Source organism: Lemur catta, chromosome 5 (assembly GCF_020740605.2).
Source record: "Lemur catta isolate mLemCat1 chromosome 5, mLemCat1.pri, whole genome shotgun sequence".
NCBI lineage: Eukaryota > Metazoa > Chordata > Mammalia > Primates > Lemuridae > Lemur > Lemur catta.
Window position 1 is genome coordinate 66211983 of NC_059132.1, and position 16830 is coordinate 66228812.

The window sequence follows — 16830 nt, forward strand, 5'->3', positions numbered from 1 at the left end:
TGTCACTTAGGTCATGGTCTACGTGGACATCTGTGCTCCTGTGCCTTAGCCCAATCTGTATCTTGAAAATTAGCAAGCTCATATATGCTTGCAGTGGGAGACAGAGGAACCTGTCCTCTTCTTTGTACCTGCTGGAGTGAAAGAGCATGTTCAAGAGATCTTAAAGGTCATAATCCAAGGGGCTAGGTCATGTTCAGTTCTACTTGCCCCATAGAGGCAAGATGCAACAGAGGCAATATAGAGTCTAACCTCCAGCTTTTAAGGTAACCTTTCTCACTGAGAGATTAGGGTTCAACCAAAACCCGAGCTCTGAACAATCAGATTAGTGAATGCTCCTCTTTCCGGGGAGTGTGGGAAGAATGGGAAGGATTTGAGTAGCTTTGTGCTTGGTTTGAAAAAAAGAGCAAAGGCAAACCTCTCCCTTTGTATTTATCTTACATACCCTAAGAGCTCAGCAGTGAATTCTTATTTCCAGTTATATCATGAAATAAATTTTAGAGGGGAATAGAGGCAAGATGGCAGACGAGAGACACCACCAGCCAGAGCATTTCTGCAAGAAGGAGAAATTTTAGATGAAGGAGAAAAAACCAGACAGACAGACAAACATAGATTGGAGGAGGGTCAGTAGGAAGTGTGGCTGAACCTACAGAAGACTCCACGGGAAGAGGTTGTGGAGCAGAACTGGAAAGGGAAAGGTATAGGGAGGGATTAAGCCCCAACAGGCTCAGAGGCCAGCAAGTAGGGCAGGTGGAGTGGTTAAAATTCCCCTGCCTTGCATCTCGGACTGCCGGTGGGCTCCTGAGCTGCTGGAGAGACCTGCCGACACCAGCCCAGAGACTGCTGCTGCCCGCGAGTGGAGAGCCTCTTGCAGACAGGGCGTGCTTATCTTCCTGTCTCTATGGGAGTTTAAGCGAGGTGTCCAACTCCAAGCTGTAACTACCTGCCTGTCCTAGAAATATCAGGAGTTTTATTTTGAATCAAGACGATTAGCTAACACAGATAGAATGCCACTTTGGCTTTGCTGGAACTTTTTTCTCATAAGGAATTTTAGGTTACGTATAAAAGGTTCTGAAGCCAAGCCAAAGATTTAACTGCCTGTAGATACCTGCAAAAATGGGTAAATTCCTCTTTTCTTCAGGTCCCAAAGTACCTTGAAGTTCCCAGATCTGTCAGAAAGTGACATTCTTTACTTTTCATAGATCAGGAAATGTTATAGATGTAGTATTAGGTCAGTGTTTTTTACCAGAGGGCTTTTATTGGCCTTATAATGTCAGCCTATTTCCTCAAAGCAGTCTGGGCATCTCTGAAAACATGTCATTCCAGTCAAAGCCTTGGTAAAATAACCAGCATCTCTAATTCTGTTCCATTATAAAACAAAAACAGATTCTTATTGAACAGATGCACATAAGTATATTGCCATAAAATAAGAATACTTATGAATAGTTTCCAAATTCTGGAGAAATCAAGTAGAGAAAAAAATAAATGTTTCAAATTGTTCACAGAATATACTTTACCAATTTGTTATAAGCTGTAAATAGCACAAAAGAAGGAAAAAATTTTCTTGCCTTCTGGAAGACAAAGCATGAAAAGAATTCACAATGTTTTAAACAAATGGTCAAAAAATTAATTCAGTCTCATGTAATTAATTCTTGTTCTGTCTGAGGTTGGGTTAACGATCCTCATGGACATATCAGCTTTTTTTTTTTTTTTTTAATTAAAGTAAACCAGTTTCTGTAGAGTCCAGAGAGCATCTGGCTGAGGTTTCTAGATGTTAAACTTGAAGCATCTTCAGTTAAAGTAGAAGTAGCTTTTAAACAGCAAAACAAATGTTTTTGGAACAGTTTGTCCTGGAGTTTGTATGTCACAAGTTGTGCTTGTATGGCCTCAGGGAAAAAGGCGGTAGCAATTTCATGGAGCTCAAGTCAGAAAAATAGAAGAAGACTTGAAAAACATTATTTGGAGACTTGTAGCCAGGAAAGAATTCAGGACTCAGTTCAAATTGTATGATTTCTAAAGTTAGTACAAACCTGTATTTAAGAGCACACTTGTCAGAATCCTTATAAATTATCTTAACGAAGCAAACTTTGGACGTAGTAAGCTAAAAACTGCCTTTTCAGAAGAATAATAAATTGTAAAATAATAATTGTGTGTGGATGACAAAAAGTCTTAGAATAGCCATGGTTAAATAGACGGTTGACAAGAAATTTGGTTATTTTTGTGGCATATAACAATTTAATATAATAACCATAATTATTATTGATAACATATATCATAGCATATAGAATTTAAGGAATCTTATATAATCTTTGAACACCTATTAATATGTTTATATAACTATAACCCAAAGAAAGTTAAACATCATTGTATATTTGACAATGCTTTCTGTATGTTTTTAACATACCAAATAAGCCTAATATGTTTCTCTTAGACTTTCAGTGGCCCTAATATTTAAAAAACTAGTTTTAGGTCAAAAAGATGGAATTTAGAATTTTGATTTTGGAAAGTTTGTTAAAAATTAAAGGTTTAAAATATTTGTTGTAATAAAACACTATCATAACACAGAATCACAGGTTATTGTAAAATAGTCATTTATTTAGCTAAAGTGATAATTCAAAGATTTTAAGAAGCAAAAAATTTTACCTTGTGATAGAGAGGAGATTCAGTTTTCCAAACAGTAAGACCTAATAAAGACAATCTGAAAAATAAAGGGGCAAAAGTAAATCTGTCTATCCTTTTTCCTCTTTTTTTTCCCCTGGTTTACTTAAAAAGTGAACAAAAATCTTTTATTATGTTTATTAACATTACATCAAAATCTTATTTAAAAGAGAAAATCAATTTTTATCTTTGCATTAGTGTATTAAATGTTAAGGCTAATTTTAAAAAAATTTTATAAACAGATTTATTTAATCTTAATTTGAATATACGGTAAGATTTCTATAAACCTTTTTAAAATTTTACCATTTTTTAAAAAACTTTTACATAAAGTTTTATTTATTTAATTTAAAACTATTCTTAAAACCTTTGAATTAGGCAAAATTATTTTTCCAAAATCACATTTCTATGTCTTCTTATCACTTTTTATTTTTATATATAAAAAAACAATGTCCAATTGTTTTTCTTCATATTTGATACAGGGATTGGTTCTCTTAATATCTGATAGTTTAATTATATTTATTAATTACAGTGTCAACTTTTAGTAGCACTTATTTTTAATAAAAGCCTAGGAAGTTGAAGTAACTTTGAACTATTATTAGTCCCCAATTTTTGTTAGTACATCTAAATATATTTAGTTTTCTATATTATATAAAAATAAGATGTCAGAGTATATAAACTTAAACTTATGTTTAATAATCAATGTTTTAGTATTTTAACTTACTTATAAGTGAATCAGATATTTTATGATTATCCTTTTTAATTTAACAAAGTATGACTTCAAGATTTTAAATTATTGAAAAGAATTTTGAAACTACACAGGTACCATCCATAAACTCACAGTCAAATCTAGACAAACATTAAAAATATTATGGAAGCAGCAGTTTTATGACCTTAAAACATCTAGCAGAGAGAAATTTTAACCCAACAGGTTCAGGAGAAAATATCTAAATCAAATTTTGAAGATATTTTTATTTTATTTTACCAATGATTTTTAAAAACTCTCTTTATTCATTAAAGATTCCTAAAGTCACATGAACCTGAAAAGCATTAGAGCTTATTTACTTCATTTATGACATACACATACGCATACAAGGATCCTACCGTCTTGATTTTAAAACTCCAGCTGTGAGACTGTCAAAACTCATCAGTTCAAAAGGACAATTGGATTTAAACCATGCCATTGAGAATGGAACAGCTAAAATTTCTTGTGTCACACATAGCCTAAGCCCTCATTAAGTCTCAGAGGAAACAGGGCATTAATTAACATTTTCAAGCACAGAGGGAAAAATCTAAACCCCTTTAAGAAGGAGTTTGGGTGTGCTAGAAGACAAAAATGGATGCCAAGGCAACATAAAACCACAGGAATTCACCATAGGACTTTATAAGGAGACCAACTTTATTTAAATAGGTAGCATTGAATCTTGGGCACCCCCAAAAGAAAGAGATATGCTGTGGGACTGAGCTATGCAATATCTTTGTTTCTTATTCTTACAAAGATATATATATATATTTAAGTGTTTAAACCACCCTTTTTTTAAATTTAAAAAATGGAGAAGCCTCTTGTAGTAAATTTAGTTGCCTTCCACACTGCCATTTCTGTCTAGCCATGACACACACTAAGGCTAATTATTTTTTTTATAATACAAAGTAATTTCTGGTATCTCCAAAAGCCAAAAAGGTAAAATGATACAAAAAAGAACAGATTTTATATTTGAGAGGAACTTGTTTATAACCTTTTAGACTCCATAAGGACAAGAGGGAAAGCAGAAGACTCCCGAAAGAGGGGTGAGTAGCGACTTTCTCCCCCGCCCTCCGGAGTTTCTTAAGGAGTCTGAGGCATTAGAAACAGCAGATTTTAGCTGAGACAGTTGACATTTTTGCTTTTGAAATTTTTAACTAAAGATACCCTTCTAAGTGAAACCAATGGACCTTAACTAAGGTTATATTTTAATCAAGGAAGCAAGAGATATCTCTAAAGAGGTGGAAATAGTTTTTATGTGGTTCAGAAAAGCCATAAAAACAGCTTAAAGAAAGTCTAGCTAGCCATAAACTAGGTATAACACACATTTCTGTCCAGCCATATTTTCTAGGGTCTCAGTTTCTTAGCTGAGCATTTACATATAGAAGTCTAAAAGCCTCAAGTGTGTCTTGCAGGTGGAAGAAAACAGAAAATTAAAGGTTGTCCATAGAATAAATGGCAAAAGTTACATAAAATCAAAGCAGATTTATCCCCTGGTGGGGACCCGAACCCAGACTGTTAGGGTGAAAGCACAGGATTTTGACCATTAGGTTACAAGGTAAATTGGCTTCTATTGTCATTCCCACAGAGACAGCATACAAAGGAATTTTATCTTTCAGAAAAGTCAGACTTTGCTCTTTAATTTGTCAAAAAAGATTTTAAGGCTAGCCATAACACTATTATGTCTCCTTTTTTAATCCAATTCTACTACTAATACAAAAAGGCAATTGTTTAGATTAACAGATTTCTAAAATCCATCTTTTAATTTAAAGGATCTTTTGGCCATTAACTTTCTAATGATGCATTTATTCTAAAGTGACTTAATCTAATATTAATAGTTTCTTCAGAGAAGAAACAATTCCAAAGTTTCCTTTTTTCTCTCAGAAATAGGCTAAGATAGAGATGATAAAAGCCCCTTACACATGGGACTTTTTATGACAAACAGCACAGAAAGACAGAGCAACAGGGGAAAACTCTATCTCTGGGAGAAATAAAAGGATTAAAAAATGTGAATTTCTATCACAAAGTACCAAAAGTCACTGGATTAAGACTAATCATATAAATCCCTTTTCTCCTATCAATCCAAATAGACACACAGTGACTTTTACAAACCAAATTGTACAGAGAGAAAGGACAGGATCCTTGGCTGGTAAGAGAAAAAAAAATAAACAAACATTCATAAATTCAACTTTACCCTTTTTTTGCCAGCTGATCAGATTCTTGGTTTTTTTCTCTACTGCAGTTTTTCAAAAGAACGGAACAGCTTTAAACTGATGGTAACAAAGCCCCTTTCCCCATAAAAGTTTGCTGATTGATTTGTTAGGTAGATAGCGAGGGATTCCAGATCTCCCAGGGACAAAAGTGGGTGCCATTGTGGTTCACCCCACATCCCATACAAAGTGGGCTCTCAGAGAGGCTCATGGGAGATCAGCATGGGAAGTAAGACTCAGGTCATATACCTCCCAACTGTCTAATCAAAGTGGTTCCATGATGACATCTGAACCCCTGGGACCTGTATTTAGGATGGACTACTAGAAACAAGAATATTCATGGATAATGTACAAGAGTGTAATTGTAATATCTTGGTATCCTTGTATCACTATCATCAAAAACGCTTCTATGGTGAATTTGAGAGTAATGTAAGACTCTGGCCATCATACCACCTAAAAAAGTTATTTCCTAAATTATTCTCCTGAATATCTACTACTAAAATGTTCTTGCTTTTAAATATTTTGAGAATGTATCTAATCTACAGGTATCTAATTTGCAGGTTTCAGATGGAACGTGACCTTGTGGACACATTGATTTCAGACTTCTAGTTTTGGAACTGTGAGACAATAAATTTCTGTTGTTTTAAGCCACCCAGCTTGTAGTACTTTTTAATAGCAGCCTTAGGAGACAACACATGTATCTGTACACTGCATCATTACTACATAACTCACTTTTCATTGTTCTAATTGATTATTGCTCATTCACCTCCTGCCACTGACTCCTCACCTCCCAGAAAGAAAACACCAAATGAGCAGGGATCTTTTTGGTTTGTTTTGTTCCCTAATATATCCCAAGCACCCAGAAGAGTTCCTGGTACACAGTAGATATTCAATAAATATCTGTTGACTAAAATAATCCTCATATTCATTTATTCATCATTTAATTATTTTAGTTATTCTCTGTGCTTTCTTCAGCTTTCTTTTTTTACTTTTGTTCCATCTAGTGTTTTATTATTCAAAGTAATGGTCAACATAGCTAGCAGAATAATTTAAATAACCATTAAAACTCAATTTAGCATCTCTTCCTGAATTATTTTTAAATAATTGTGAAAAAGTAATGAGATTGACTGTTTATAATTTCATCTCCATTTATTTCTCCTAGCCATGCTTTTCTGAAGGTGGTATTGAACAAGTAATCAAGTCAGACACCAGGAAAGAATAGAAAAAAGTTGGGTAATCAGCCCTTGAGCAACGGAGAGTTGAATGAACATAAATTGTTTGTCACTAAGCAAATCTCCATGGAAGAAATTATTATTCATAATAATCTTCTAAAACCAATAATCCCAATCTTAATGACTTCTATCCACCAACGCATCCAAACTTCTCAACTTCCTATTATTAAGAACATTCACTCATTTCTGGTTAGGGAAGATAAATTGCTTCCTTTGAGTTCAATAGTTTAAGAGCCCCAAATTAGTTTATCCAGCTTAACTAAACTCATCTATCAACAGCCATAAAATCTGTGAAGTTTGACAGTTATTGTACATTTGCAATTGTAAGTTACTCTGACAGGATAAAATATCTCCTTATGCATTTATATTGGCCCTTATCAGTGAGTTTTTTTTCACACTTCAGCCACTAACATTGAACCTTGAAATTGATGGCCCTAGTGAAAGTGCAAATGCCTATTGCTTTTCAATGAGAGGTCAGTCTTCAGCTCACACTTCTTTTTTTCTTTCTTCTTTTTTTTATAATTTTTATTTTGTCCATGGTGAAACAAAGAGGAAGGGAAAGATGAAAAAGGTTTTAATCACAAAAGCTTCCCTTTCCAAAAGCAAACCTTGATGTTCTGAAGATAGTTTTACTATATAAGCCATAGAGCAGGGCAAAGGGAGAAGGAGAAGCCCTTAGAATAAAAAGGAGAGGGGAAAAAAGGGAAAAGCAAAAGTTAGCCAAGTTTTTTTTCACTTTTTCCATCTGCTATAATATAAAAACTTGGGAAGGACACTCATATGGCACCAGACAGATTAGAGGAGAGCTAAAACCTGAGGGAGCTTGTGACCATATTTGTATCTAAAGGTCTAAAAAATGAATGAGAGGGGGGCAGGTGGCTGACACCTATAATCCCAGCAGTTTGGGAGGCCAAGATGGGAGGATTGCTTGAGGCCAGTAGTTTGAGACCAGTGTGGGCAAGTGAGACCCTGTCTCTATGAAAAATGTTTTAAAAATATAGCTGGGCATGGTGGTGTACACCTGTAGTCCCAGCTACTTAGGAGGCTGAGGCAGGAGGATCCCTTTAGCCGAGGAGTTAGAAGTCGCAGTAAATTATGATCATGCCACAGCACTCCAGCCTGGGTAACAGAGTGAGACCCTGATTCAAAAACAATAAAAAAGGACTGAGAAAGAGAGCCTTATTGTATCAACCTGAGGTAGACACAACAGAGTAGATAGTGTCTGGGCAGAGAGAAGGCTTGAGTAAACCCAAGCTTCCTGTCTCAATTCTTTGCGACCTAGTGTGGAGTAGAGTTTCATAAGTTCCTGCTGTGATGAATGCAAAGTTCCCCAATAGTTCCCAGAGTTGGCAAGAGGCAATGTCATTGACTACATAGCAAGATTTCACAGAGTAGACAACCTAAGCTTGGGACAAATTGGAGGTTTGAGCACGAGACTGAGCCCCAATCAATGAGACTTTAAGTCAATGTGAGGGTAAGTCCTGCAGTTAGCAGGGGTGGGGGATTCTGGGGCTGGGCTCTCTGTTCTTAACCTTGTTAAGAATAGACCATACATTATACAGCAGAGGCAGAGGCTGATGTAACATGGAGACCAGGAAAGATCATTACGTCTCAATGGGAGTTCACAGGAGCCAGCAGGGGGCACTTTGTGCACATATTTTCCTTAGGGCATGAGCTCACAACCGCTTCCTTTGTGTAGCAGGAGGGAGAGGGCAGAAAGCAAGCCCCATAAACATTTTAGACTTTTATGGATTAAATATTTACCAGGTTAAATACTTGCAAACTTAAAGGCTTTTTGTTTGTTTTGTTGTTTTCCCTTATTATGAACAGGAATCAATGCAGGGCAATGTTTAAATCAGTTATAGGAATGATATTTTGCACATCTGAGCCATATGTGAAAATGCTCAATTGTTTTCAGGGCCTTATTAGTTCTTTCAAAAACTGGCTAAAACAAACAAAAAGTTGTAATAATTGAGAAAGACTGACCACAATTTAGTAAGATAGCATATGAGACTTTAGTATTGAAATAGCATAAAGTATATTAATCATTCTATATTGTGGCCAAAAAAATTTACTTTATTATGTGTGAACATTTTAATATTCTGTCAAATTATTTAATAACTAGAAATACAGATACCAGTTACACTTCATGTTTTATAAAAGGTGTATATGAAAATAACCTTTATTTGGTAGTGTTTAATAACTCCATTTATGGCTGCTGGAAAGTTTCATGCGAGGCACACTCTTTTTGGCTGGATGAAGAATTAACTTGATCATCTCATTTTCTTCCAGTCTGTATTCTTTGTTGGATAATAGGCAGCTTATACTCCTGCAGGCCCTGTATGATTTACAGTTTAATATTGTGGTGTAAGTGTAGAAATTATTTAAGACCTATTCTTATTTGGTAAATTAATTGTGTATTACTAGGAGAGTGAAGTTACATTGACAATTTGCCCAATTCTCAATAATAGGAGATAGGCATTTTCCTATAGAAATTTCAAAACTGTACTCAATGTTAAATTATAATCACAATTTGGGCATACCGCTGTCATTTAGTTATGATTTTCTGGGCATAATAAATGCTTTCTGTATTTTCAAAATAGAAAAATTAAGAAGCCTGTGGAGTAGAAATGAAGACAGATAGATAATAGAAATTCCTTAAATTTGAAATTAAATATTCCTGAAGAAAATATTTTTCTTATTGTTATATTTCTGGAAAAAAATACTGACTTGGTTAAATATAACTTTTATTTTAAGCAAAAAATACAATTCATTTTTTACAAGACAACATGAAATAGAAGATAATACTACTTTTAAAAATAAAGTTACAGATTGAATTGACACTGACTGTACAACTAAATAAATATTATTAAAATTATCTTCCATATATTATGAACTGACATTCAAATCCTGAACTCTTTCACATAAATTAAATTTCATATATTAACATTTATATTTATTATACAGACATAGTTATCACGAATATATCTTAGATGACTCCAACATTTTTTCTTTTCTTGGTAAACAGTGAGAACTATGACATATGAATACAGTGTATAAGGGACATTAAATCAGCTTTAATTCCATTATTAAGAAATCCATAGAGAATTGGATTAAGACAACAGGACGTCATGCCTAACAAATGACAAATGCAATACACCAACTTGAAGTGCCTGTTTGAAATAAGGTTATCATTAAAGTCAGTTACCACATGGAAAAGGTGTAGTGGCATCCAACTAACAGCAAACACTAATATCAATATGGTCAGTCTGTAGAAAACACTTCGAGATCTCTTTTTTATTCTTGTAACAGAACGTTTTACTCTCATTTCACGAGCATCTGAGTTTTCTTCAGGTTTCATCTCAAAGCAAATGGGGACCCCTGGTATGAACTTACTGGATGAAGAGAGTTGACTTCTCCCAGACCCAAAGTTTTCTGGAAGTGTTCTAGAAAGGTTTTCTTGAGCAGGTCTTGCTGGAGCAGGTAATACACATGCTGTCTTCTTGCTGTATCTTCTTCTGTGCTTTCTGATGAATGAATAAGTCCATTTATGGCTGCTGGAGAGATTCACCTGAGGTCCACCTTTTTTGGATGGATGGAGAGTTAAGTTGATCATCTCATTTTCTTCAAGTCTGTTTTCTTTGTTGGACAATCCACAGCTTACACTCCTGCAGACACTGGTGTGACTTACAGTTAGACAAACTAAGGGCAAAATATACTGAACCAGCAATAAAGAGATAGTAAAGGCAATTCTGTATGAATCAGATGGCCATGATTCAACACATAAATACCTGCTGCTCAGCAACGCTGAGCCAAATGTTTCCTGAAGTTCCACAAGACTGTGAAACACCGGAAGGGGAGAACAAATTGCAAAACCTAGTGTCCAGACAGTAGCTATCAGAAAGTAGCCATGGTTTGCTGTTAAATTATTAGATATAGGATGTTTTATCATATGATACCTGACAATGGCAATTGATATTAAAATTAAAGTGGAAACCAAAACTGACACACATTGAAGGAAAGGCATAACATGGCACATGACTTTGCCAAACATCCACTGATCCAGCAAGACAGAGGTCAATGTGAAAGGTGAGCAAAACAGCACAACCAAGATATCAGAAAAGGCCAGATTTCCTATGAGGAAGTTTACTGTAGTCTTCTGATTACGCTTTTTCATGAGAGCCATTAAAATAAGTAGATTCCCCATAAAACCAAGAAGACTTACAAATGTATAGAGTCCAATCAGAAAATACTGTAAGTCATCTACACTGCTTTTATAGTCATCCCAGACTGGAAAATCAGAATTCCGAGTGGCAGCAGTATCATTATCTGCAGAAAGTGTCTTGTTATAATACTCCTTGAGCTCTAAATCCATATTATAGTCCTGCTTGAGATAAAAAGACATTTGTTAGCAATGTGAAAAAATTACATGACCACTTTAATCTATTCAGAGGGAACCTAAATTTTACAATTTGTTCCTATTACCTTTTTAATCATCTAAGAAAGTTCATGAGGTCTTTAATTGGTTCCAAGTACAGTGCAAATATCAGCCAACAACAATTACAGTAAGTTTAATTCTATAACTTCTATGTTGTATTAGCTTGTGTTAAAGTAGTAGATCTTATTTTTCAAATTTCTGGGGTGGATAAATAATGTAAAGAAAGGAAAAGGCAAATGTAGATGAGAACATCAAGATACATAATTTATAATAGCTCATTAATATTATTTTCTAGTCAAGGTACCTGGTACATAGTGTAGTCACATAAACTTACCTTAAGAATTCCTTTCATTCCTACTTGAAACAAGGCAAACTTAAAAGTCACCTGTCCTGAAGTGTCCCCTGGTCAACTCAACTGGATGTGACCCTCTCTTCAGAACTCCCATAAGTCCTTGTTTATAGTTGTCTGATGCTACAAGTCACGATCTGCTTCATTGAAATTATATTGCCTACCTATGTACCTTATTTATTAGCAATGGAAAAGGAGAAACTGTCTCTTACTCACAGTGGTATCCATCACTGTACATGCCATAGTAACTTCACTGCAGCTGTTACATAAATATTTATGAGAGAATACAAAATTTGAACAAAAACTTAGTAAACTAAATATTATCTAGTTCATACAGTGTTCAAAATCTAAGCTCCTCAAGTTAAGGAACACTATGCCAGGACATAGGTGTATATACTAGGCACTCAATAGATGTCTATCAAGCTGTAGTGTTGATTATATAGACACAAACTGATGACAAAATCATTCCATGATCAGTTCTCAGTCCTGTGAGATGTGCCAGATTATCATGGATTAGGACAAACACTGAATGACCAGCAGTGCTGTTGGTGTTTTTAAAGATAAAATTCACCTGTTTATTTTTTAATTAATCAATTGTATATATGTTTCAGCTAAAAAAACAGTTAATGAATTTATATTGTTTAAGGAAAACATTGTATCTTAAAATTAAATGTGGAAGTGATACTAATACATCTCCTAATAAGTTTTTTTTCATTTCAAATGAAATTAATGGCACACCACAATACCACTACTTATTTACCTCTACATATTAGAGATTTGATGGTACTGCCTGATGAAGCACTAAGTTGCCTATAACTGCAGTATCAACCCCCCCAGAACACAAACAGGTACCAGTCCCTGGCCTGTTAGGAACCAGGCTGCACAGCAGGGGGTGAGCAGTGGGCGCCAAGCTTCATCTGCATTTACAGCCACTCCCCATCACTTGCATAACCACCTGAGCTCTGCCTCCAGTCAGACTGGTGACAGGTGATCCGTAGATTCTTATAGGAGCACGAAGCCTGCTATAAACTGCGCATGTGAGGGATGTAGGTTGCACGCTCCCTATGAGACTCTAATGCCTGCTGATCTGAGGTGGAGCTGAGGTGGAGATGCTAGCACTGGGGAGCAGCTGCAAATACAGATTACCATTAGCAGAGAAGTTTGATGTACATTACAATAAATGTAATGTGCTTGAATCATTCGGAAACCACCCCCTCCCCCAGTCCGTGGAAAAATCATCTTCCATGAAATCAGTCCCTGGTGCCAAAAAGGATGGGGACCACTGGCTTATAACATACCAATAAGAGGCAAAGGAACCCCTCCTTCTCTTTGAAAAAATAAGCACTTTCATGTTTTTTTAACAAGATATTTTCTACAGAAAACTCAAGACAGCAATCGTTAATTAATTCTGATGAATACACATTGTTACAGAGATCTTGATATATATGGAGCTAAAAAAAGCACTTGTATCAATATATATTTTCTACTTATTTCTAGATATATAATTGAATACTTATACTCAAAGCTATAAAATACATGTATATTTAAATTAATAGTAAACACTATTATCTTGAATATATAAGGAACTTATAGGTCCTGGTCCAATAAATTTCCAAATAGGAAATCCTATTGTGTACATACATTCATTATAAATAAGTTTAACTTCAGTTTTATACACAGCACATTTCAAAAAGGATGATATAGTCATCACTGTGCTGTAAGAAGAGTTGAAAGCTTCCCAGAACTTCTACAACTGATTCTATGTAGACTGAATTACTTTCTGGAAGCTAATTAAATCCCTTTAAACATAAATTAATTCAAAAGCTCAGGATCATATTCATTCATTCTTAGACCCTAACCAACAATTTACCTTGCCGGGCGTGGACTCACGCCTGTAATCCTAGCACTCTGGGAGGCTGAGGCAGGAGGATAGCTTGAAGTCAGGAGTTCAAGACCAGCCGGAGCAAGAGTGAGACCCCCGTCTCTACTAAAAATAGAAAAAATTAGCCAGCCAACTAAAAATAGAAACAAAAAATTAGCCGAGCATGGTGGTGAGCTCCTGTAGTCCCAGCTACTCGAGAGGCTGAGGCAGGAGGGTCACTTGAGCCCAGGAGTTTGAGGTTGTTGTGAGCTAGGACCGATGCCATAGCACTCTAGCCTTGGCAACAGAGCAAGACTCTGTCTCAAAAAACAAACAAACAAAAACAACAACAACAACAACAACAAAAATTTATCTTGATATTGCCTCAAGTGAAAAAGAATAACTGGTACTCAAGTGACTCACATGGCCTACTGAATCATCTTATTCGTCATATTACCAGTAAATAGCTTCCCAGCAGCTACCCTGTATAGGTCAGTGAGCTTCTAATCAAAGCAGCTTTGACTGATGTTTCTGCCTAATTTCCTGAGTTCTGATAACCACCTGGCTGGATCTAGCTTGTTCATGATCCTATTTATACCAATAATGTGTATAGGCCATTTGTAACTGTAATCCTGCTTAGTTGTTTTTTTGACTCACTTTCTTGAATCAATCCTTTTCTCCTAACTTTGTGGTAGGTCAGTGGTTACTAATTGCCTTTTTTTCTACTACCAATGCAAGAACAAGAGAGAAATTAGCTCCTTTTATAATGGCTCTGTGCTTTCTTAGGATACTTAACTGTGGATGACACTTATCTAGAGTAAAATTGCTGTCCAAAACTTCTTGAAGAAAGAGGAAATGCAGCACAATTTGTAGTGATAGAAAAAATGTGGTTTTGAGTCTAACATTCAGATTTTCTCCAATGTATGTGTCCATATCTCTCTATTAGATTCTAATGGAAATAACGTGAAAGTCTTAATTATTTTCATGGAAGTGCTGATGCACTTCAGAATAACAGAAATGAATCATCCTGGGAATGTGAGCAAATTCAGGACAGACTTGGACCATATGTGTATGTGTACATGCTTATGTGTGTATGTGCATGTTTACATACCCATATATAGGGAACCACTGAAATTAGAGAAGCTTTAAATGGCCGTAAAATTAAATGAGAAGATACTTACATAGATAATGACAGTTTAGCACTTTAAAATTTTTAATTGGATATCTTCATTGATAAAGGCTATCACGTAAGAAACATGAACCTAAAATTGCAAAAAAATATTTACAACATATATTTTTATTTAAATGAAAAGAAGTACGTCTGCAGTTTGTTACTAAAACTTTTCTATTTTAAATATGTGCACATAAATATTGAATTCATTAAATTAAGAAAACCACTGTCTCCTTAGCAAGCAGATGAAGGAAATGCCATCCTGAGTATTCATTGGACACAAGAGAAAAACTGAGGACATTTCTTTCATTCCCTAAATTATGTGAGTATTTTAAGAAGGCAAATAATTTACATACAATTTTAAAAGACAGGCTCCTTTCATATAAATAGCTAACAAAGATTAGTTGTTCCTTCCTTTATTCATTCAATAAGTATTTATTGAACATATAATATGCTAGGTGCTCTGCTCTACTCTGATGACATAAAGATGACTAATATAATACAAGGTACTATGCAAGGAATATTCTATGAGGGATTAATTCGAGGTCATACAGTGAGTAACTGCAGACTGAGATATAAAAGGCCTTAAATGGATAATGAATGAATGAATGAATGGCATTCTCCTAATTGCCAATGATATACTCTTTCTCTATAGCATGGACACTTGCACTGTTGCTGAATATAATGGATACTTACGTAGCTATTGATAAATCGATTAGTAAACTATATTTTTATTCTCTCTCCTAGTATTTATTCATTCATTCAAAATTCATTTATTCATTTTATTTTGCTGTGACTGTAGTCAATGTTTTCCTGCTCTCCCTCTAGCCCCACCACACAAACACACACACACACACACACACACACACACGACATCTAATATGGTACTCTGCACAAAATGAACATTTTGTGAATCTTTGCTCAAATGAATAGTTTCTTCTCACAACTAAACAGTGGATACTGCAAATGGAGAAGGGGAAGTGGACATGTTAAGCAGTTTTGTTTTTTTTTTTTAAAGTACCTCCTTGTAGCCAGCAAATAGTTTAAACATTAGGAGAATCTTGTCTAATAAGATTTAGGTCTTCTGTTTTAAAGTTGAAAATTTAAGGTAGAATAACAACTCTAAAATGAAAAAAAAAAAGCATGAAAAATTTCTTTCCTTAAACTTACCCCCTTCACTTCCTTTTTCCTGAAAAACACAATAAGCAAACCTACACTGGAAATGTAAATGCTTAATAGTTCTCTGTTTTTCAGCAAGTGCTACTATGAACGCTGTACCATTTTATGCAACATGAATATTTTATACATAATAAAAGTCATGACATGTGAAGCTTACTTCAACTCAGATTACTATAGAAATTATGAAATATAGCCAAAGAAAGAATGTCTTAAAAATGAAATACTATTTGACAAGAAATCTGATATGGACTGTGAGAAACCTTTGTTGGACCTAATTACTATATTTGTTCTTTTATTTCGTATGTAATTGTCTCTCCCACCATCAAATTTCAAGGCTGAGATAATGAACTTTAATTCTCTGAGTAAAAAGTGAAAAAAGAAAAGGTCTTCATTAAATTGTGGCAACTCTAATAAAGCAATGTGTCTGTAAAGGTTTATTGGAATTTTCTTATAAATTGGTGTATATCTGACACCTAGACAAATGAAATCTTCTGAATAGGCTTTAAGTATTTTAAGACAGTAAATAGTTCTTAAAAAGAATAATGAACTGCAGGGAACTCAAAGGATACTGAGAGACTGATATATATATTTAAACAAGGTTTCTTTGTTAGGATAATTTCCTGCCTTATGAAAATGTACATCACTTTTCTAACAAAAGGTGCCAATCACACAAAAGAATAAAATACATGTAATTCTTTTCTCTAGCAACGATAAATTATCAATTATAATGATCCTGGAACAATGGCAAGATTTGTTCCCAAATATTCCCACAATTTATTCTTAAAGCCAGAATCGGGTAAAACTTGAATTGGAAAGATAAACACAGCTCTGTTTAGCTGACAAACACAGGCATGCACCACCTTCCCTTCTCAGTTCCAACCAAGAGTTTCCCTTCCCTTGAGAAATCTGAAATCTACAATTGCATTCGGGCTGCAAAATTCTGCTGAATGAGCCTTAGGCTATTTCCATGGTCTATGTGGCAAAATCTTTTCGGCT

The 16830-nt window shown here is 34.8% G+C and overlaps 1 protein-coding gene across 1 annotated transcript; it reads right to left on the reverse strand.

Moving 5' to 3' along the window:
* Positions 1 to 9686: 9686 nt before the first annotated feature.
* Positions 9687 to 13516, reverse strand: NPY5R (neuropeptide Y receptor Y5). The gene is made up of 2 exons (XM_045552060.1): positions 13494 to 13516; positions 9687 to 11220 (listed from the first exon to the last, which is right to left on the reverse strand). Exon 2 carries the CDS (start codon positions 11209 to 11211, stop codon positions 9871 to 9873), a length of 1341 nt encoding a protein of 446 aa, XP_045408016.1. The 5' UTR covers positions 11212 to 11220; positions 13494 to 13516; the 3' UTR covers positions 9687 to 9870.
* Between the last annotated feature and the right edge of the window lie 3314 nt (positions 13517 to 16830).

What these genes read in the sequence shown, in the direction of transcription:
- NPY5R (XM_045552060.1), bottom strand. Translation starts at nt 11,211, where the DNA reads ATGGATTTAGAGCTCAAGGAGTATTATAACAAGACACTTTCTGCAGAT.